General features: G+C 48.0%; 1 protein-coding gene across 4 annotated transcripts in view; it reads right to left on the bottom strand.

Moving 5' to 3' along the window:
- COL23A1 (collagen type XXIII alpha 1 chain) overlaps window positions 1-21,564 on the bottom strand; it is a 304,308-nt gene that overhangs the window by 273,039 nt on the left and 9,705 nt on the right. For all 4 annotated transcript variants that reach the window (XM_045530513.1, XM_045530516.1, XM_045530515.1 and 1 more), the window contains exon 2: window positions 7,715-7,781. In XM_045530513.1, the coding sequence (XP_045386469.1) occupies window positions 7,715-7,781 (67 nt within the window). The remainder of the gene's footprint in view (window positions 1-7,714; window positions 7,782-21,564) is intronic.

Here is a 21,564-nt window from a genome sequence, read left to right as displayed (position 1 = left end):
GATTTCTACAGAATTTAATGGATATAGTGGGCTCCCTCCGGTGGTCACAAGAAAATCTCCAAATCTCAATGGCTAGTACGTAGTTTAACGTCTTTATTTATAGGACATAGGCCTTTTATAATTAATAGATTCAGAGTGGCTAGACTATGCTTTAAGAGAAAACTTCTAATTATTTTTTTCCTTTTATCAGTGTGTCTCACAAACTGGTTCGTAAGGCCCCCTGCCCAAAACCACGCTTACCATCTCCCTTCCAGATCGTCCCTCTTTGGGGATGTCTTGTTTCTGGCCAGGGCACCCCCGTCCCAGGCTTGGGGCTCCAGTCTTCTCTGCCCCACCCATGCCCATCCACCCCAGTCACGAGTTTGTCCAGCGCACGGCCCGGCGCCTCTCACAGCTGTTCCTGGCTGTCAATTCTCATGGCCTCTTCTCCAGACAAGTCATCCAGCAGATGGTTATCAACCCTCCTCTACACGCCTGGCTCCGTCCTAGGCTCGGGGAGTCCTGCCCTGAGCAACCCTCAGGGGGCCCCTCTGTTGGAGCCAAATCTGTGATCCAGTCTAACACCCACACTGTTTGGAGAGTCCTGCTCTTAACACTGAATTCTATTCAGACACTTTCAACTGTGTCCCACACCCCGGACTCAGCCTCGCCTCCCACTGCCACCTTCTAACCAAACAAAAATGGAGGAGCACATTTGTAGCTCTGGCTTGGGAGAGGCAAAGGCATTATACGTAACCAAAATGTTTGCACCCCCACAGTATTCTGAAATTTAAAAAAATTAAAAAAAAAAAAACACCAAAAACTCACTGCCAAGGGGTGCTCCATTTGCATCTACTCCGAACGTTAGGTCTCATGGAATGTGTCCCCCAGTCAGCTGGCTAACATGCCAACCAGTCTTCAAAACCCCGACCAGCTATCATGGTCCCCAGGAAGGACCCTCCCCCACCCAGATCCTCCTGACCTGGAGTGATCTCTCCCTCCTTTTAAGTTCTGTAGGCCTTTTTTCCTTAGGACTCATCCTATTCTCAGTTTATCATGGTTCTTGTATCTGTACCATCTTCCTCTAACAACTGGGTCTACAACTGTCTCTAACAATCTTAGTCAGCAGCTCCCCCAGGACAAGCACCAAAACAGGGTAGGGAGAGATGAACGAATAATAAACAAATATCTATGCACAGTGGAGTGCAGGACTGAGAGAGACCATCCTCCAGAGAATTTTGGCACCAAAAGAGATATCTATATCTATTATCTATATAAGACACATTAATTATCTACCTCCACTTGGTAGAGTCTGACATAGTGAGATAACTGCCTTATAGGGCACTCAGTTTTGCCAGGAACTCAAGTCCACTGGGATTTAACACTTTTAAAAAATATATACACCATTCTTAGAAATTTTACCAATAAAAAATAATTCAAAAGAGGAGAATAATTTCTTGCTTCAGAGTACTAAGAGAGCATGTGCCCTTCACTGAGCTCTTTCCTAAGCCAACAAAGGCAGTAAACAGGCTGAATACGAGCGACTTTTACTACTTCTGTTCTGCTCTGTAACATTTTCCATAAACTATCAATGAAATGTATCAGGTTCTGTCTGGCAGCTTTTGTCTACTGAAGCTTCTGTCTATCACTTCCACACTGTGCTTTATGCAGTCTTAAGTAGAGTTTCACTCCTCTCCGCAAACTTCCAAACGTCTTCACAGAGCAGGGAATTTCTAACTTGGATTAATCTGTTTAATTTCTGGAAAAATTACCCTATGCTGCAAGCATAGTGTGCATCATTTGGAAATCACACACAATGTCTCTGGAATATTATGCAAGGATACAAAAAGACACAGGATGAAAATGAAGAGGATGACCAGTTTTCTAGAAAGTTACTAATAATGTCTGGGGCGGTTTGAGCCGGGTTGGAAACAAGTGCAGATGGCGTGAAGGTCAGGAGCCCCAGGCTCTGCGCGACGGGCGCTCATGAACGCCTCACCTTCTTCTCCTCTCTGCTTCTCTCACTCCTGTGTTGCCAGGATTTTCTCGCCCATGTCCCGGGGGAACATGCCAGAAAATTCTGCCAAGGCTTTGTTCTTTCCCTCCAGAATATTCCCAGCCAACCTCCAACTCCATCTCTTGTCCCTTCCTCTCTGGCAGCCCCGACTGACGGCAGCAGCTGAGTTCACAAGCGGCTGCGTCTCCGGAGGCGGTGCCAGGCCTCGCTCTGGCTGGCTCCACGAAGCAGCTCCTTCTGCCCGCGCAGCCAGCCCATGGGGCAGGCACTACAGAAACCCACTTGAGACATGAGAAACTGAGCCACGGGGAGGAAGAGTAACCGGCTGAGGCCACAGAGCTGGGACACGGCTGAGAATTCAGACCGGGCAGTCTGGGTCCAGGGTCCATGCGCTTCACCCTGGCCGTGCTGCTTCTTGGTGCTTGAAGTGGAGCCAATCCACTGGGCAAACCCGAATCTGTCTACAGTCCTCAGCTGAGGACCAACTGGGCCTGGCTGGCCAGCTGTCCATGGAGTAGGACTGAAATGGTCACTTATTTGTTTGTGCCCCCCAGCTACATCCATTTTCTCTTCTTCTGGGAAGAGCATCCCAATTTTCCATGGGGGAATCACCCTTCCCACACCACATAGTTCTGGTATTGCCAACCCTCCCCTACATCTGTCTCCACTAGTTCCCAGAATGGTCGCATGACCCGAGCATGTCACATGACCTGAAAGTGGCCACATGATCCAGGCCCAGCCAATCAATGGCTTGATAGGCCCCTGCCCCAAGCCAGGCAAACCAGGGTCAGCTCTGAGATTTTTTCTTTTTTTTAATCATGGTAAAACACATCTAACATAAAACTGACCATGCTAACCATTTTAAAGTACACAGTTCCATGGTATTTAATACATTCACTATGTTGTACAACCACCACCAGTAGCCATTTCTAGGACTTTTCATCTTTCCAAACAGAAACTCTGTTCTCATTGAACAACTCCCTGGTCCAGGTGCTACGGCTGCCATGAAACTCCCACAGACTGGTCAGCTTAAACAGCAGAAATTTATTTTCTCACACTTTCAGAATATAGAAGTCCAAGATCAAGGTGTTAGCAGGATGGTTTCTTCTACGCTCTCACTCCTTGGCTTGTAGATGCCGTCTTCTCCCTGTGTCCTCATGTGGCCCTTCCTCTGTGCGTGTCCACATCTCCTCCTCTTCTAAGGACGCCAGTCACACTGGATTAAGGCCCACCCCAACAGCCTCATTTTGCCTTAATTACCTACCTCCAAATATAGTCACTTTCTGAGGCACTGGGGGTTAGGACTTTAAGATATGAATTTGGGGGGAGGGACATAGTTCAACCCATAACACTCCTCATTCCCCAATTCTGGGACTTCTGAGAAAGAAGAATGCTGTGTCTGCTGGGGCTGCTGAGCAAGTATGGTCTACCCCTGCTGCTACTGGCGGCCACCTTCCCAAGTAGAGATCAACCCCAAGGAAAGACTGTCCGAGAAGGAGGCAGAGAAGAGTTGAGAGAGAGTGAGCCCCTGAGCCCAGACACACCTAAAGGCAGCTCCACCTGAGGCCCTTCCATTCCCAGGGATGTGAGCTAATAAATTTCCTTTTTTGCTTTATTAATGTAGGGTGGTCAGACCTTAATGAATGCTCTGATGCTTGCAATTCAAAGGTGGGTTAATGCAAAGGCCTCTTACCCCAGAGTACCTGTGACTCCAGGACACACAGGGTGGGACCACAAGGCAGTTATTTACGTGGCAGAGTCAAGATTCAATTCCAGGCCTTGGGATGCTCCCGTGTCACGACTGTTCACAGCACAGTGGAGGCTGGGGCCGTGCTGGCACCTCCCACAGAGCAGGCTTCAGGGCCCACTGGGCCACAGAGCCTCCTGCACAGTTCTGTGATCACTGCCCTAAGGTCGGCCTCTCCACACAGACTGGGGGCTCCTGCCCTTCCAGCCAACACCCCCCAGCCTGCAGCAGTGCCAATGACAGAGCTTTGCAGCAAAGCCCAACGAGGTCAGAGAACAAGGCTACGCAGCAGGCCTTCCTTCCTTCCATCACAGGAGGGATGCAGCACTGTCTGTGTGAACACAGGGTGGGAAACAGCCCAAACGTCCTTTGGAAGGACTGGGCAAGGACATAACAGGACAACCCAACAGCCCGGCAGGATTCCGTCACTGAACCAAAACAAGGCAGCACCTGCTCTCCGATACAGAGGCTGACACAGACCGTCTCAAAGAGAAACTGCAAACTGAAAAGCAGCAGCACACAGGAAACAATACACGACATCCATTGTGTGAAAAAGGAGGAATACTCGCTGATGTCTATGAAACGACCTCTGGAATCCGGCTGTCCAACACCAAAGCCGCTCGCCACAATTTAAACTAAAATTAGTTAAAATAAAATAAAATTTAAAAACTCAGTTCCTCAGTCTCACCAGCCACATCTCAAGGGCTCAACAGTGACGTGTGGCCAGTAGAGGCCACAGTCCTGGATGGCACAGGCCTGGAAGGTTCTGTCAGGCAGGCTCTCTAAGGGACACAGCAATCTGGAAAAGGGCCCTTGGAAAGAGGAGCAGGAGAACGGGGCCAGGGGAATCATTTTTCACATATCTTTTATGTACTTGAATTTTTTAATCACATCATACATTATTTCCTATTCAAAAATAAACATTTAAAAAATCTGAACACATTCTTTAACATTTAAATACATAGGTAAAGTAAGAAAAGAGGGTCTTGGATCCCTGAAGGACACAGGCAAGCCTCACTCGCCCCAGCACAGGAGTGACCCGCTGGGGGGAAGCAGGCGTCTTCCTTGGGCGGGTGGATGAGAAAGAGCAGTGACGGACGGGCTCCCAGGTAGCGCCGTGTCTGATTCACAGCCCACCTGCCCCCACATTCCCGTCCTCTAGGCAACCTTATAAGGTCCTCAGGGTGGTCATCGCTCCTGCTTTCATTTCCTGGGGCTGCTGCAGCAAACTTGTGCATCAGCACCAACTCAGGAGCTGGAAGTGACAGTTTACTCCCGCACAGTTCTGGAGGCCAGAAGTCCAAGGTGCTGGCGGGGCAGGCCCCTCCCAGGGGCTCTCAGAGAGGACCTTGCACGCCTCTCTCTGCATTCCCTGGCTTGTGGACACATCATACCAATCCGTGCCCCACATCACATGGCCCTCTGGTCTGTGTGTCTCTGTGTCTCAGATTCTCCCTCTCGCCTCTTATAAGAACACTAGTCATTGGATTTAGAACCCACCCTAAGTCTTGGATGGCCTATTCTATCTTGAGATCTTTAGCTTAATTACACCTGGCCAGACTCAATTTCCAAAGGTGACAGTCACAAGTACCAGGAGGTAGGACTTGGGCATATCTTTTTGGAGGACACAATGCAACCCACTATATCATTTTATAGACGAGGATACAAGGCTCAAGGGCCCCCACTTGCCCACGGTGACAGAGCTGACTCAGAGCCCAGCCGTGAGGCCCATCACCACAAAGCCCCCACCGCCTGGGCTCAGCCTCGCAATGGGCGACACACCCATTAGAACTGCACCTTCTCTGGCCTGGCTTATCTGACTGCTGTGGGATAGGATCTGACAGAAGATTCCACTGTCTCCCCGGCGACCAGGCCCTGGCTATCTGTGGCTGTCTCAGATCAGGTGGGGATCCACGCTCCAGAGGGTGGTCTGCATCACCAAACTCCAAGTCTGCCGGCAGACTGGAGCCGGGGAGTTCAGGCTTCTGGGGCTGGAGATGAAGGCCCCTGTCCTTCCATGATAAGGGCGCAGACGCCAGCCCACGGGGCTTTTGTGCTGGTGAGGGCTCTGGCCTAAAGGACTCACGTGAGCGCTCAGACTCAAGACGACAGGAGACAAAGCGCAGGCGCGGACGAGGGTGTGCAGAGGCCTGGCGGGGCCAGTGTGCTGGGCTGCACTGGCGGCAGCAGGGCCTCCCAGGGAGCAGGGGCGTTCACCGTGCCCGCCTCTCAGCAGGACTGCAGATCTGGACTAGCCCTTCGGCCACGGTCTTCCCGAGACCCTCTTAGAGCCTCTCTCCAGGGTTCAGGACCCCCGCTCCCCTCTTCCCGAGGGAAGGCAGGACACAGGACTGCCTCTGGGTCACTGGCTTTAACCTGTACTTTCTCCATGACCTGAGAAAGGCACCCACAGAGCCCACTGCCAGACTGTAGCAGGTACTGATAAAGACCCTCATGGCTAGTAAGGAGCAGACCCTTACTAGGGTGACTCAGTTCCCATGTATTCGGGAGCGCTGTGCCAGCTCCCTGCCTCCACCCTCTCTCGCTCTGTCATCTGGCAAGAAACCCATTTCACACTGCTGTCCGCACACACCGACACACACAAGCAGCTGAAGTTTCACGGCAGCATTCCTTACTGCCGTCTGTGCTGGTTCGCAGTTTCAAATGCTAGCTACAACCCACTAAACTGATTTCATGTCTCCCAAATGGGTTGTGACTCCCAGTTTAAAAAATACTGATCCACATAACTCACATGGATATGCATCCTAATAACACTCAGAAACAAAGAGAGGAAAAAAGAAGGACGATTCCCATTTTACGCATTTTGCAGATCATCCAAACATCCATTTGTGGATCTAAAAAATTTCCCCCCATTTCATTGCAATTTCTGACCTTCCTGATCTGCAAATGGAGCCATTACTTGTCATGTCCTTTTTCCTCTTATTAAAACCTCAGTGGCCCTAAAAAGCCTGATTGAGCCCATAGAATCCTCTCCCCCTGGGTCGTCAGAGACTGAATTTTCACACCATGGATCCACCTTTGCAGAAATCTCAGGGCATCTCCCAGCCCTGGGATGTTCATGATCAGGGAGTTTGGTTTCTGGACCAGCTGCAGTGGTCTGGGAAATGCCGGACCGCTCGGCCAGTGGAAGGAATGATACCAAGGGCAGGAGACGCTGTACTCAGCTCCCATGTTCTTCTGAACCAATAACACATTATTTCATTTTGCTGTCATGTTTCCCTGCATGTTGGGACGTCTGAGATACATTGTGACTTTCCACTCATTCACTGGTATTGGATACCATCTTGTGAGAGGATCATTCTAACCTTGGAAACACCAGGGTCAGAGACCACACACTGAAATTCTCAATCATAGTCTGTGCAAAGCTCCCCTGAGGACAACTGGAAGACCTGCTATGAATCTGGATTTGAGCCACATGGATTAGGAATCAACAAATCCTGGTTTTATTCATGGGCATCCTGGTCTACACCAGCAAAAGCCAAGAGAGACATGATAATTTGAATAATTCAGACCAAGTTATCTGTTCCCTTCCTTTGCCTCCACCAAAAGAAATGTAAACAAAAAGCTTACGTTCACCAGATTATTTATCTCCTTTCCACCTGTCCAGCACAGAGAGCTCTGCTGCAATGTTAACCCTCTAGGCATGTGAGTCCTATCAGCGCACCCCTGTGGGACAGCCACTCCTTTCCTGCCATCGAATCCTTTATTCTAAGTCATCTCTAACGGAGTCTCTGTTCCACCACCAACCAAACCACATCATTTCATTTTACTGGCGACTCTGACGGAAAGCCTGCCGGGGAGACGGGCCAGGACAGTCCACAGGGCACGAGAGCCTGAGCCTCAGCCAGCCTCTGGCCCATGTGTGTTCTTGGCAATTTTGAGCAAGCAGTCGAGAGAAGGGACCTACTTAAGGAAGTCTGGGGCCAGCAAGGCGTGAAGCCTTTACTTACCTGGGGGGCAGGCACATTCCGATGGCGCTTCCCGAATAGTCCGAAGCTTGACTAGTCCGTCCAACTTCTGAGCCAGGAAGAAAAGGAAAGTAAAAAAAAAGAGAGAATGAGTTTCCGGGCAGGGAGGGTAAAAGTCGAAAAATCAACAAGAACAGATGTATCTAAAAGATCTACCCTGATGACAGTGTTTTCAAGAACATTTCATAAAAGATCATTAAATTCTACAGGCAATTTTAGAGTAAAAGGAAAAACAAAAACAAAACATTGAACAGTTACTGGTTGAGTCCTTGAAGAGAAGGTGGCAGGTTTCTGCTTTGTTACATTTTCCAATACAATACCAAGAGTTAAAAACAACAGAAACCAGCGTCTTGCAGATTAAGAAAAGCCCCAGTGACCATCAGTCTGTGTGCAGAAAGGGCAGAACAGGGGAGGCCTGGGTGGGGACAATCAGAACTGGCCCTTGAGGCGCTCTCCTACTCACAAAGCCACCCCTGCACCGGCAGCCCCCAGCTCCCACTGCAGCGGCCCCTCCCAGCCGTGGCCTCCCCCCCGACCGGCCCAATCTGCCCTGATGACAGCATTTTCCTTTCTTTCTTTCTTCTTCCCATTTGCCTTTCTTCTTACCAGTGGGGATCCTTGGCCTAGAAAATTCAGTTCCGTACAATTTAACAAGAATCTCTACACATGCCCAGCCCTGTGCTAGATTTGGGTGAAAGGAAAAGAATTACTACAGAAATAGAGTCAGAAGTGACAGCTAGGCTGCAATGGTGACTCACAGGGACAGCTCTGGCATGCTCATGGCCTGATTTGACCCTAGGGCAAACTCTGAGGCCAGAATTAATGTCCCTGCCTCACAGATAAGGGGATGGAAGCTAGAAAGAAAGAAACTTGTCCCACGTCCCAAATCTAGGTTTAGAGGAATGAAGTGATTGGCTCCTAATCCCAAAACTAGTGAGGACTTGAGTCCTGGCAAAGATACACAAAGTATTAACCTTTCTTTAGGGAGTAAAAAACCCTCAAAGCAAAACAAAGCAGGAACGTGCTAACCTGAGTGAACAGTTCAAGACTACCGTTAGAATGGGTGCTTCAGGTGCAAACATAACATCGTAATTCGTAAGCACTGCCTTAGAGGGAGGACGAGGGGCACCCCTGGTCTGAGCCCTTCACCACCAGGCCTGGGATTTTCACAGAAGACAGGCCCCCAGCCCGGCCTTGTCTGCCTCTGGCTGGAATAGCCCAGGACCAGGAGGCTGAGGCCAAAACCCTAACCAGGGTACCTCCAGTTGCCTGCAACACTGGTCCTGAACGCAGAGAAAGAGAAAGCCAGCTATCGTGACCATCACCATGGTGGAAACACCACGACAGCCAGAGGGTGCTCCTGGGCAGCACCTTTAGGTGCACTAACATCTCCATCCTCACTGCGCCTCCTGGCCCTGGCCCCACAAGGCTCTGGGCTTGCCCCAGACATCGGAACCTGACGAGGCCTCAGGATGCCGGCCTCTCAGCTCCCTGCAGGGACTGCCACCAGCCACATGCTCCTGCTCCGGCCCTGAGTGACCCTGTGGGCAGCCTGGGTCGGACCCCAGCCTCCAGAGGGCCCCAGACACCCGGGCTGTATAGCAGAGTGGGCGCCTGGCCACACCCAGCCCCGCTAAACGGGAAGCCATGCAGAAGCTTAGCCCGACCTCAGAACTCACTCTCTTCCCCATTGTGTCTGCAGATACTAAAACAGATTTCAAAATGTGCTTGGATAAAGAATCCACACTCTTAGTTTAAGCCAGTCAATTTGTGCAAGAAGCTCTTATCTGTTTTTTATCAGTGCTAGACAGACAACAAAGGACTGCCACACTAATTTCATTTTTTTAACAAAAGCATTTAATGCTAAAAAAACAATTCACTTTTAACAACTGGTATCACACTTGGGCAACTACTATCACATCTGGGCCTCTCTCCTAAAGGGGAGGGCAGCTTTCTCAAATACTGATAGGAAACACAATTACTTTTAAGCTATTCTTACTTTAAGATGAAAAGCTAGCTAGGAAACTATTGACGAGAGGGAAAAAATGTACTGTTAATGCCAGCAGCTGGGATCATAGGTTACTGGGATTGAGTTTTTGTTTTGCCATTTATTCTAACTCCTGAGCATTTGTTTTTCTAGATTTGAGGGCAAATCTGCAACATTTTCTCTCCTAGTCCCTTCCCCTCCCCCACCTCCAGCCCCTAACTGTGGGTTTGAAACGTCCCTACTATGAACACAAAGAGAAATGTTTGACTTAGAAATCCAATCCCACAATCTTGACTTCATGCTTTTTTTTTCCTAATTCTAAGAAAATATTCTTTTGTGTCCAGGTTTGTAAAAATGATTTAAAAGCCTCAACTTTTTACATCTAATTATCTGACAGTACCCCTAGCATCTGCAAACAATATGGTCCTGGTTTTATATATGCAAACAAGTCCTGACTCTAAAAGTAAATAAAGGAAGAGTTTCTGAGAAAAGAGCGGAGACTCTGGGGGCATTCCCTTCCAGAAGCACTGAGGAGAACTTGAGGTTTGGGGGCAGGGTGCTAAGGGCTCAGGGAAAACTCATCAGGGGAAACCATGGCTTTCAAAACAGCAGTAGATGGTCAGATGATAAACTTATTAATGATCTGTTGGAGCACTAGTCTAGAACAATTCACCAGATGTTTGATCACATCCTCAAATGGTTTTGCTCTGATGAAATATAGATTGATGTACAAAAAAGGGATGCAATGATTCATCTCAGTAAAAGGCTGCAAATAAAACCATAAGACATTTCTACCCTTTCACTGAAAATTCCTACTCCAGGGAATATATCCCATGGAAATAAATCTCCAGAAATAAGAAAATACTACTCATGAAGACGCCGAAGGCACAGCAGCGGGAATGGTCAGTGAAGGATGGGGAAGGCCCTTGACGGACGGTCACAAGTCAGGAAACAGCACTACGAAGTCTGCAGCAACAAGGAAAAATGTTTATGACACATTAAATAAAATGTCTACATCTATGTAAAAATTCAGGCACGGGGGAGAGGCCACTACCAAACAGAACCCAGTGGGTGTTGGGATTATTAAAAGAACTTTAAAAGTTCTGTGTTGTTGTAATACCACCTTCTCAATAAAAATAGAAAACCCTGGAAGTAGAAGAAGAGACAAGATGAACTCTCTGCCAAAGGAGAGTTTTGAACACCAGATGGATGATTCTGTCTCCTCAGGGAGACCCAATTCCAGGACCAACCCTGCTACTACACAGCCACCACGATCGCCGGAGCAAAGGCTTGCCAAGAGTCAAGCCCCTCGGCTCCAACCACAGCTCCTCATCTTTCCTCCTGCGCCCATGAGAATGGCTTTGCCTACCTCCTCAGTGCCGGCTCCCCGAGTCCCCCAACAGCCCCTCCAGGCGGGGACTATCACACGCCCATTTATAGATGAGAAAACTGAAACTTAAGAGAGGGAAGTGTCAGGGCTAGACTTCCATCCTGGCAACAACTGACTCCAAATACAAAGCAGGACAGCCTCTGCTTATGAGCAACTTTTATGCCTACAACAAATTTGTTAAAAGTTGCTATCAAAAGCCAGGCCACACGAAACTCAGTACCGTGTTTAGGAAAGGTTGAAAGAGTGAGAAGAATTAAGAACAAGGGGTGGTGTGGAGGAGATTAAGGGCGATAGAATTGTTCCATATGTCCCTGGGGTGGTGGACACATGACAAGGCATTTGTCAAAGTCCATAGGACTGTCTGTCACAAAGAGTGAACTTTAATGGATATTAGTGAAAACCAAGGTCAATCAGGATGCCGGAGAATCCCAGGTCAGATTGCAGGCTATGACAAATGAATCTAACTATATTAAAATTGTGTGACATAACCTCACTGAAGGCTGTAGGGGGGAAATGTAGCTTAGCTAAGTCACTTGCAAAATATTTTGATTGAAAACTGTAAGGGTGGAGACAGAGGGAATCTGACATGAACACTGCACTCTAGGAGGTCAGGTGGTTACAGGGGTGCAGGTTAGCAATTTTGAAGCTACTTTGCATATTAACTTATTTTTAAGCTACTTTACATATTAGCTTTACATATCAGTTTATTTACAAATAAGTAAATAAACTACAGATAATGAGAGCCAGGTTTATCATTGTCCAAGAGAGAAGTTGTAAGTAAGCAAAGAAAGTACGTGAAAAGTACGAACACTAGAATGAACCCGTTGTGCTGGATCGGAATCAGGGACATCACTATGAGGTCACATTTACGTTCTGTATACAGGTAAACACTGTAGGGACCATGGGGAGAGTTTCCCTTGGCCCTCTGAAAGTTTGCTGAAAAATCAACTAATCAACTAAAAAAAGGCAGATTGATTGGAGAAAAGGCATATAAATTTATTTAACGTGTATACACAGGATCCTTCAGAATGAAGACCAAAGATACAGGGGAAATTGTCCATTTTTATGATTAGGTTCAACAAAGTATAGGCAGCCATGTAAAAATATGATTGGACAAAAAGGTATGATTTAATGCTAAACTGAGTGGGAAAACTCAGGGCCGGACTGTCTAGATTCTTCTTGCCTTCTCTGAGCATGAATTCCTTCCTTTTGGGTGTGGGGGCAGGATGCTCTCTGGAATGGGGGTCTTATGACCTGCAGTCAAACAAGATAATTTCTTTTTTTCTTTTCTTTTCTTTTGTTTTTTTTGAGACAGGATTTTCCTCTATCACCCAGGCTAGAGTGCAGTGTCGGTATCATAGCTCACTACAACCTTAAACTCCTGGACTCAAGTGATCCTGCTGCCTCAGCCTTCCAAGCAGCTGGGATTACAGGTGCATGTCACCATGCCAGGCTAATTTTTTTTATGTTTTATAGAGATGGGGCCTTGTTTTGCTCAGCCTGGTCTCGAACTCCTGACCTCAAGCAATCCTCCTCCCTCAACCTCCCAAAGTGTTAGGATTATAAGTGTGAGCCACCACACTCAGCCAAGATTATTTCTTTATGGCCAATTTTTAAATAGAAATGCAGAGGGAAAGTTAGAGTAGTTTTTAGGTTTTATGGCTAGCTGTGGGAAAAAAAGGGTCTGGTTTCTATGACCCACCTTGGGGAAGAGGGATTCTCCTTTCTATGGCTAGCCTCGGGAGAGAACGGGACTGAGACACAGGAGGGCAGGAGAAGGTCAGAGAAAAACTTTTGCCTCTGAGGCCTTCATTTTGTGGTATTGTTTTCCAAGCCCCAACATTACATACAGAAATAGTTACAGATATATGCATATAGAAGGGTTAATATACCTGCATATGTACCCTACCTCTATCTACAGACAAGGCCTACAAACAGTGACATCCTAGTAGTAACAAGCACACCCAATGCCTAGATCTTGGTTTCTAAATATCATTCTCCAATAAAAGGAACCAGGGCTTCTTGGAGAAATGGCTGATTCTAGCGTCAAGGTAGGAAAAATATGAGATAAGCCTGGCATCTTATAATGCCAGAAAATAAAGAAGTGCTTTATAATAAGCGGGGTGGGGGTGGAGGGTGTATGTCAAAGAAACACAAGAACCAACCTGAAGGGCTTAGAATGGCCAAAGCTGGAACAATTTAAGCAACAAAATAAGTAATATAGTATTGGCTTATAATCCAAAGAATAAATTACATACCCATGAGTCCATGCTGATATAAATGATTGAATAAATAAATGGGGAGAAGAGACTCAGCTTCCCTGCAGTATTTCAAATAATCTATGAAGCTACTTCCCCCTCCAGGAGGTGGAGCTAAAGTGGCCTCTCCTTGAGAGTGAGCTGGACTCACTCAGACAGTAACTTTACAAGGGAGAAATCTGGCAGATACTACATTAACCAAGTGATCAAGGTTAATTATCACCAGAGATAAGTCACACTGACATAACGGACCCCCTGATACCATGCCATGAAAGTAGTAATCCACCTTAGTGGTGTCCTTTCCAAACACACATAACCTAGTCTGATGATGAAAAAACTCAGACTAGCCCCAATCGAGAGGCATGCTACGAAATACCTGCCCCATATGTCTCAAAACTCTCTAGGTCATGAAAAACAAGGAAGAACTGAGAAATGGTCATGGATTGGAAGAGACTAAGAACACATGACAACTAAATGCAAGGTATCCTGGATGGATCCTAGAACAAGAAAAGGGCATTACAGGAGAAGATTGGAGAAATCTGAATAAGGTGTAGTTCAGCCAGGAAAAAAAAAACGTAGCAGAATCACAAAATCATTTAACACCAACTAACGTGTAACTGTTATTTTTTAGAACAGATCTATATTCTTTTTAACTGAGGTGAAAGTCACATAACCATTAACATAAAATTAACCACTTAAGTAAACAGTTCAGTGGCATTAAGTAAATTCATAATGTGCAATCATCTCCTCCATCTAGTTCCAAAACATCATCACCCCAAAATGAAATTCTGTCCCCATTCTCCTTTCCACCAGCCCTCAAATGGCAACTGCCAATCTGCTTTGTCTCTATGGATGCACCTATTCTGGATATGTCACATAAACAGAATCATGCAATTTGTGACCTTTTTGTCTGGCTCCTTCACTTAGCATAACGTTTTTGAGATTCACCACATTGAAGCATTAATCAGTATTTCTTTCCTCTTTATGGCTCAATGATACCACATTCTGTGTGCTACCATTTGCTTGTCCATTCCACGAACATTTAGGCTCACTCTACTTTTTGGCTATTGTGAACAGCGGGGCTACAAACACGAGCGTCCCCCACACCCGCCGCCGGCTGGAGCCCGGATGCTGCCCTGCGACACAAGCCCTGCGGTGGCGCGGAGGGACCCAACGTGGCGGCGTGAAGGGACTCAGTGTGGCCGAAGGACCCAACGAAGCGGCGCCGGCCGGAGCCGAGGTAGGTGGGAATTGCAGCTGCTGACCAGGGACCCTGGAAAGGACCTACGCGAGCCCCCGGCACCGTGGCCTGAAGCGGCGGGCAAGCTAGGTGCGGCCTGAAGGACGTCGCGGGCTCCCGTCTCACACACGGCGATGCGCGCGCACTTTCCCTCCTTTTTGTTGATGCCACTGATGACCACGAGCGTGCACTCGTCCGGAGTGGCTGTGACTTCTTACTGGCGTGGGAGCGCCGGCGCCGCTGTGATGAGTGACTTGGGCCGGGTGCTCCTCTGCTCGTCACTCGCCACGGCCTGCTGCCGACCCGGCCTCGCGGAGACGCTGCGTCGGGAGGAGACGCCAACCTCTAGGCGGCCCCCGGAGCCCTCAGCGACCGGGACCCGGGCCTCCTCGCTCTGCTGGGGCGTGCTGCCCCGCTGCGGCCCTCGCGCGGGTCGCCAGCCGCCAGCCCGAGGCAGAGCCACACCCGGGCGCCCGCGAAAACGCCGGAAGTCAGTGACCCCAGATCCCAAGGAAAAGCAGACTTGTGACGCCAGACCGCGGCTGCGGCTTCGGGCTGAGCGCGCCGGCACAGACTGCTCTGCAGGGCCGCGTCTTCTTTAACCAGCAGGACCAGGCTGGGCGCCAGTTTTGCGCCTTAACCAGGCCGACACCATCCTCTCGACCCAGGACCTGGGCTCCATCATCTGTGGCATCAAGTTCTCTGAGCTCACCTACCTCCACGCACTCTGGCACTAGCGGCACTTAACGGTGTCTTCATCACAGACTCCCTCAAGCAAGCTGCCGCGGAGCCGGGAACTGCCGGCAGCGGGGCGCGGAGGACTGCGAGGGGCGGCAGCAACCCCTGAGGCTGCGAGCGCGGCCCTGACCTCTTGCCCTTCTCGCTTCTCCGGGGACTGTGCCCGCCACCCACCTCTGGAGCTTACATACTGTTCTAGGGGTTGTTCTCTACCCTTCCAACCACTCACACACCCGCCACCCCCGCCTTTTTTTTGTTTTTTTTTTTTTTAAGGAAAAGACAAAGGAAAGTGGAGTGGTGTTCCCTAGCCTTCCCTGCACCCTCCTGCCTGGGCTTCCCCTTTGTTTCCTTTCCGCACTTTCCCTAATGTGTCGCTACAGCCACCTTACCACTGAGCCGCACGACAAACATATGGGGGGAAGCCAAGTCTATAGAACATAGTCTTTGTAAGGGACTGAAGTGACACTGCTTTTGGGTGCATTGAGGGGTTATCAATACTTCTGGCTTTATGAGGGCTCTTAAATTTTGTCTAAAATACCAAATGGCTGTGAGTAAGGGAGCTATGTGGAAGGTGGGACTCTGAAGTGTATTTTGGAAATTAATCACCATCCTCTTCCAAATTATAGAATTTTTTAAAAAAATCTGTGGCCCTTTCTACTCTCTCCTGGCATCTGGTGCTCTCCTCTCTGCCTTCTTTCCTCCATTCCATGGCTTGAAACCTCTGCCTCAGGTGGCTCCTTCCTTTTTCCCATTTGTCAAACTCTCTTCCAGGGAGTAGTAGATAAAACAACTGGGTCAGCCTAGTCATCCCCAACAGTGGTGTGTGTCCTTACACATGTACCCGGGGGCCGGAGAAGAGGTTCCTGATTAAAAATACACTCCCCCTGCAAAGGGGAAGAGGGAGTATGACACTTTCCTTCCATGTTCAAATGAAAATAAATAATGTACCCTGAAAAAAATAAAAATACAAAAATAAACATGAGTGTACATTTACTTGAGTATCTGTTTTCAATTCTTTAGGGTATAAACCTAGGAGTGGAATTGCTGGGTCATGTGATATTCATATTTAGTTTTTTAAGGATTCACCAAACTCTTCCACAGTGGCTGAACCATTTTACATTCCCACCAGCAATGTATGAAAGTCCTAGTTTCTCCACATGCAGATCCCAGGTGTGAGGTGGTATCTCATTGTGGTTTTGATGTGCATCCCCTAATGACTAATGATATTAACATCTCTGCATGTGCATGTTAGTCATTTCCATATCCTGTTTGAAGAAATGTCTGTTCAAATCCTTTTCCTATTTTAAAATTGGGTTTTGTGTCATTTTGTTGAGTGGTAAGGATTTGTTTTTTCTTTTTTTTTTGAGACAGAGTCTCACTCTGTTGTCCGGGCTAGAGTGCCGTGGCATTAGCCCAGCTCACAGCAACCTCAAACTCCTGGGCTCAAGCGATCCTTCTGCCTCAGGCTCCCCAGTAGCTGGGACTACAGGCATGTGCCACCATGACTGGCTAAATTTTTTTGTATATATATTTTTAGTTGTCCTGCTAATTTCTTTCTATTTTTTTTAATAGAGACGAGGTCTCGCTCTTGCTCAGGCTGTCTCAAACTCCTGAGCTCAAATGATCCACCCGCCTCAGCCTCCCAGAGTGCTAGGATTACAGGCGTGAGCCATCTTGCCTGGCCGGAATTCTTTAAAATTCTGGATACTAGGCTCTTATCAGATATATGATTTATGAGTATTTTCTCACATAACAGATCTATTCTTGATCAGAATTGTAACCACCTCTAACCAAGACACAATATGGGTGTGTGTTAAAATCATCTTGAAAATGGCTGGAAATGGTCCCAAGGCTTCATGCTAGTCCTCACATTAGTCTTTGTTGAGGTCTTGCCAGATTGATAGTGGGACATAATTACTAGTGAATTTGATCTGGTCCTCTTTAGTTAATAGTGATGATACTAGTTTTCAATTGCTGTGTAACAAACTGCCACAGAATTAAAACAACACACATTTACTGTTTTACAGTTTCTGTGATCAGAAGTCTAGACATAGCTGCACTTGGTTCCACAGGCTGAAATCAACGTGTCGGTCAGGGATTTCTTTCTGTAGCTCTGGGTCCACCCTCACGCCCATGTGGTTCCTTGTGCTCACAGACCGAGGCCCCTCTCTTGCTGGCTGTTGGCCGGGGGCTGTTCTCGGTTCCCAGAGGCAGCTCACAGTCCCCTGCCGTGTGGCCCTCTGCTGTCCATGCCTCACCTCTCTCTGACTTCAGGAAGGGCCCAGCCCTCCGAAGACCTCACTGGATTAGTCAGGGCTACTGCATAATCTCCTTTCTCATTAACTCAAAGCTAAGTGGGTGGTCAGTAACTCAATCATCGGAGGGCTAGCCATCATGGTTCTGCCTGCACTCGAGGGGAGGGAATTATACAGAGTGTGTGTACCAGGGAGCAGGAAGCTTGGGGCCATCTTGGAATTCTGCCTGTTACAGTAACATATCACTGTTCATGTCTCACTTTTGACAAATGTACTATGGTTATGCACATATGTACAGTGTATTTTTCTATGAAACCAAAATGATCCAAATTTTTAAGAAAGGTCACATCATGGATTTCCACTTCCAGGCAAGATGGAATGACAATGACTAGATTTATTCTCCTGCCCAAACAACCACATCAAAAACAACAACAAAACTCACAATTAAATATGAAACAATGGTTCTAAAGACACTGGTAGCAGGCAGGGAAGGACAGGGATCTCTGAGACACAGACAACAACCAGGAGCTCATGGCCTGGGGAGTGTCCCGGCTGAGTGCAGGGAGGGGAAAGACAGACGGAGCCCGGCAGCCTCCCCGTGCCTAGATGGGGCTGGGAGTCCAGGGAGGCTGAGGCAGTCTGAGCTGGCAGAGGAGAGGACTGGAGAGAGATGGCTGCACAGAGACTCTGCCCTGTCTGTCTGTGCAGCCATCTCTCTCCAGTCCTCTCCTCTGCCAACTCATGCTGAGGGTCCCCTTTGGGTGTGAGGCAAGGCACTAATCAGCACCTGTGGGTGGGGAAAGAACCTCCTGAAGGACAAGAGGGGACAGCAGCCAGCACTCACACAGGGGTGGGGAGAGTGCCTCTTGCTGACAGCCAGGCCAGGAAAGCTCACAGCGCACTCTCATCCAGCACTCTGGGGAGTGCCAGGAGGGGCTGCCTCAGCCGCAGGGAGTCAGCAGTCCCACCCAACAGACCTGAAACACAAGACCCCAAAGGCTCAAACTGTTTCCAAGTAACTTAACTGCCACAAGACAAATCCATGAATATGTATAGAGATGCAAAAACGCCCAGAAACAGCTAAAGCTCATCTCTCTGACTGCCATACAATAAGAAAAGTTACCAGCAGGAAGACGGCCCCCTAATGAGCAGAAAAACCAATTCAAGGAAACAGACCCCAAACTGCCACAGATGTTAGAACTAGCAAACAAAGACCTTAAAGCAATTATTGTAACTGTACTGCATATGTTCAAAATGTTAAGTAGAAACAACAAAGATATTAAAAAGACCTAAACTAAAATTCGAGAGTTAAAAACTACCACGTCTGAGATGAAAAATATGGTGGAGTGATTAACGGCAGAGGAGGCGTTGCAGAAGAAGAGAATATGAACCTGAAGACAGCAGTAAAAACTATCCAAAATAAACACAGAGAGAATGATTTTTTTTAAAAAAAAAAAAGAAAAAGAGAAGAGAATTGGTAAACTGTGGGACTTCAAGTGGCCTAAATACATGTAATTGGAGTGACTAAAGAAGAGAGCAGAGTAGAAAAAAATATTTGAAGGTTCAAAAAATGTTTCCAAATTTGATGAAAATGATGAACCCACAGATCCAAGAATCTCAGTGAAACCCAAGCACAATGAACACCAAGACACTACAATAAGACATATCATAATCTGATTGCTTAAAATCAGTGATAAAGAGAAAAATTTTAAAAGCAGTTAGAGAATTGTCCAATCATCTGTATTACATGGACAGTTGGAACTCTCATACAGTGCTGATGAGAATATAAAATGATACAATGGCTTTGGACAATAGCTTGGCAGTTTTGTAAAAAGTTAATCCTATACCTATCATATGAACAACCACTCCACTCCAAGGTATTTATACCCAAGAGAAATTAAAGATAATAAAATAAAGAGTGGCATGTGGATATTCATAATAGCTTTATCTGTAATAGACAAAAACTGGAAACAACCTAAATGTCTATCAACAGGTGAATGGACAAATTGTGGTACATCCATATAATGAAATAATGCTCGGTAATGAAAAAGAATAGCTATTGTGTAAAACTAATTATTTGCATAACCATTATGCAAAAATATCAAAGAATCTCTCAGTAATCATGCTGAGTAAAAGAAATCCTGAAAAATGAAAACATTGACAGTAACAGAAATCAGTGTTCCCTGGGTGGCAGGCGAGGAGGGATGGGAGGGAGAGAATTCAAGGGGCAGGAGGCAACTTCGGTGGGTGATGACTATGTTCACTAGCCAGACTGTGAAGATGGCTTCACAGTTGTGCACATATGTCACAATTTATCAAGTTGTGCATTTTAAATTTATAGAGTCTGCTGTATGTCAATATACCTAAAAAAACAAACAAACAAACAAAAAAACAAACCATACAACCAAAAACCCAGGCCGCGGCTTCCGTAAGTGTGGCTGGGGTGGTAGAGCTCATGTCCTGGGAACAGGAGGCATCACGTTGACCTTCAGATTCCACCTCAGTTTGGTGCCAGGTGAAACCTCCCTGGCAGAGTCACAGCAAAGGCAAAATGTGACAGCGTCTGGCCCAGCCCAGGCTTTGGCGGGAGCTGGAACTGTTCCCTGAGGAACCTGGGTTTAATCAGTGACTCCCAAGGGCACGCTGAGCGACTCTTTTCCAAACCACACCAGAACACATATTTCCTTTAGGGTCCCTGCTCAGTCCTGAAATACATTAGGATGTTTTGAAAGGGTTGGTCTACAAACAAAATGTGATTCTTCAGTAATCCTTAATTTGTGTTCCCATTCATTATTTTTTCAAAGACACACATCACTTCCCGTCAGAACTCGCCTTCTAGGGTTCACCGCACTGGGCTGACAGAAGGAAATCCCATCCCAGCCTGGAGGGGGAACATGCAGTTTCCATCCCAGCCTTTGACACATTGCGGAGAGCCCCCTGGCTGGTCCGGCTCTGTCCTCTACGCTGGCCCCACACCAGCCAGGGCTCCTCTGCAGGCCCTGATCACCAGGCCCGCTGGAGTCCCCTGCCGGAGGTGCCCAACCCTCTCCATCCTGTCCACAGTGCATGTCTAGTTCCCTAATGTGCCACACTGTGTTATGAGCTGAATGGCGTCCCTCACCCCCAAATTCATGTGTTGAAGTCCCAAGCCCCAGAACCTCAGGTCATGCTGTATTTGGAGACAGAACATTTAAAAAGGTGATTAAGGAAAAACAAGGTCATCAGGGTGCGCCCTAATCTAAAATGACTGCTGTCCTAAAGAGAGATTAAGACACAGACCCATACAGAGAGAAGACCATGTGGGGTCACAGTGAGAAGGCGGCATCTACAAGCCAAGGACAGAGGACTCAGAAGAAACCAAGCGACCCTGCCAGACACCTTGACGTGACGTCAGATGAAGGAGCCTGCAGAACTATGCAGAAATAGACGTTTGCTGTTTCAGCCCCCAGACTGTGGTCCTCTGGGTGCTGCGGTTAGCCCTGGCTCACTAACACAGATGGAGTTCCAGCCTGCCCTGCCCTCTTCAGATTCCCCATGGGACTCTGGGGACTGATGTGGGAGGTGGCAGGGAGGAGGGTGCAGGGACACACTGAGTGAGGGGTGTCCCAGTCCTTGGCCCACAGAGGCAGGGGAGGAGACGCCATGGAGAAACATTTAGAAAGACGTAAGAGGCAGACCCGCCGGGGGGCAGGGAGGGGCAGGGCTCAGACAGGCAAGGTGGGCTGCGCTGACAGGCCTGCAGTGAAGGGGCCGATGGAAGCCACACAGACATCCTGGGCAGGACTGCCCATGCCACAGGACATGGAACCTCCTTCCTGCTCATCTTGGGCAAAGCCGGGCCTCAGGTTGGTGCCTCCTTGCAGGTGCGGGAAGGAGATGGAGGCACTGTCCCCAAGAAGGGGACCACCCAAGTGCTAGCAGGGACTTGGTAGGAAGGGAGGACCATGGCTCCATCCTCACAGAG

This window comes from Lemur catta, chromosome 18 (genome assembly GCF_020740605.2).
Source record: "Lemur catta isolate mLemCat1 chromosome 18, mLemCat1.pri, whole genome shotgun sequence".
Taxonomy (NCBI): Eukaryota; Metazoa; Chordata; class Mammalia; order Primates; family Lemuridae; genus Lemur; species Lemur catta.
The sequence above is the reverse complement of the archived record's forward strand: the minus strand, read 5'-3'. Positions and strand labels throughout refer to the sequence as shown.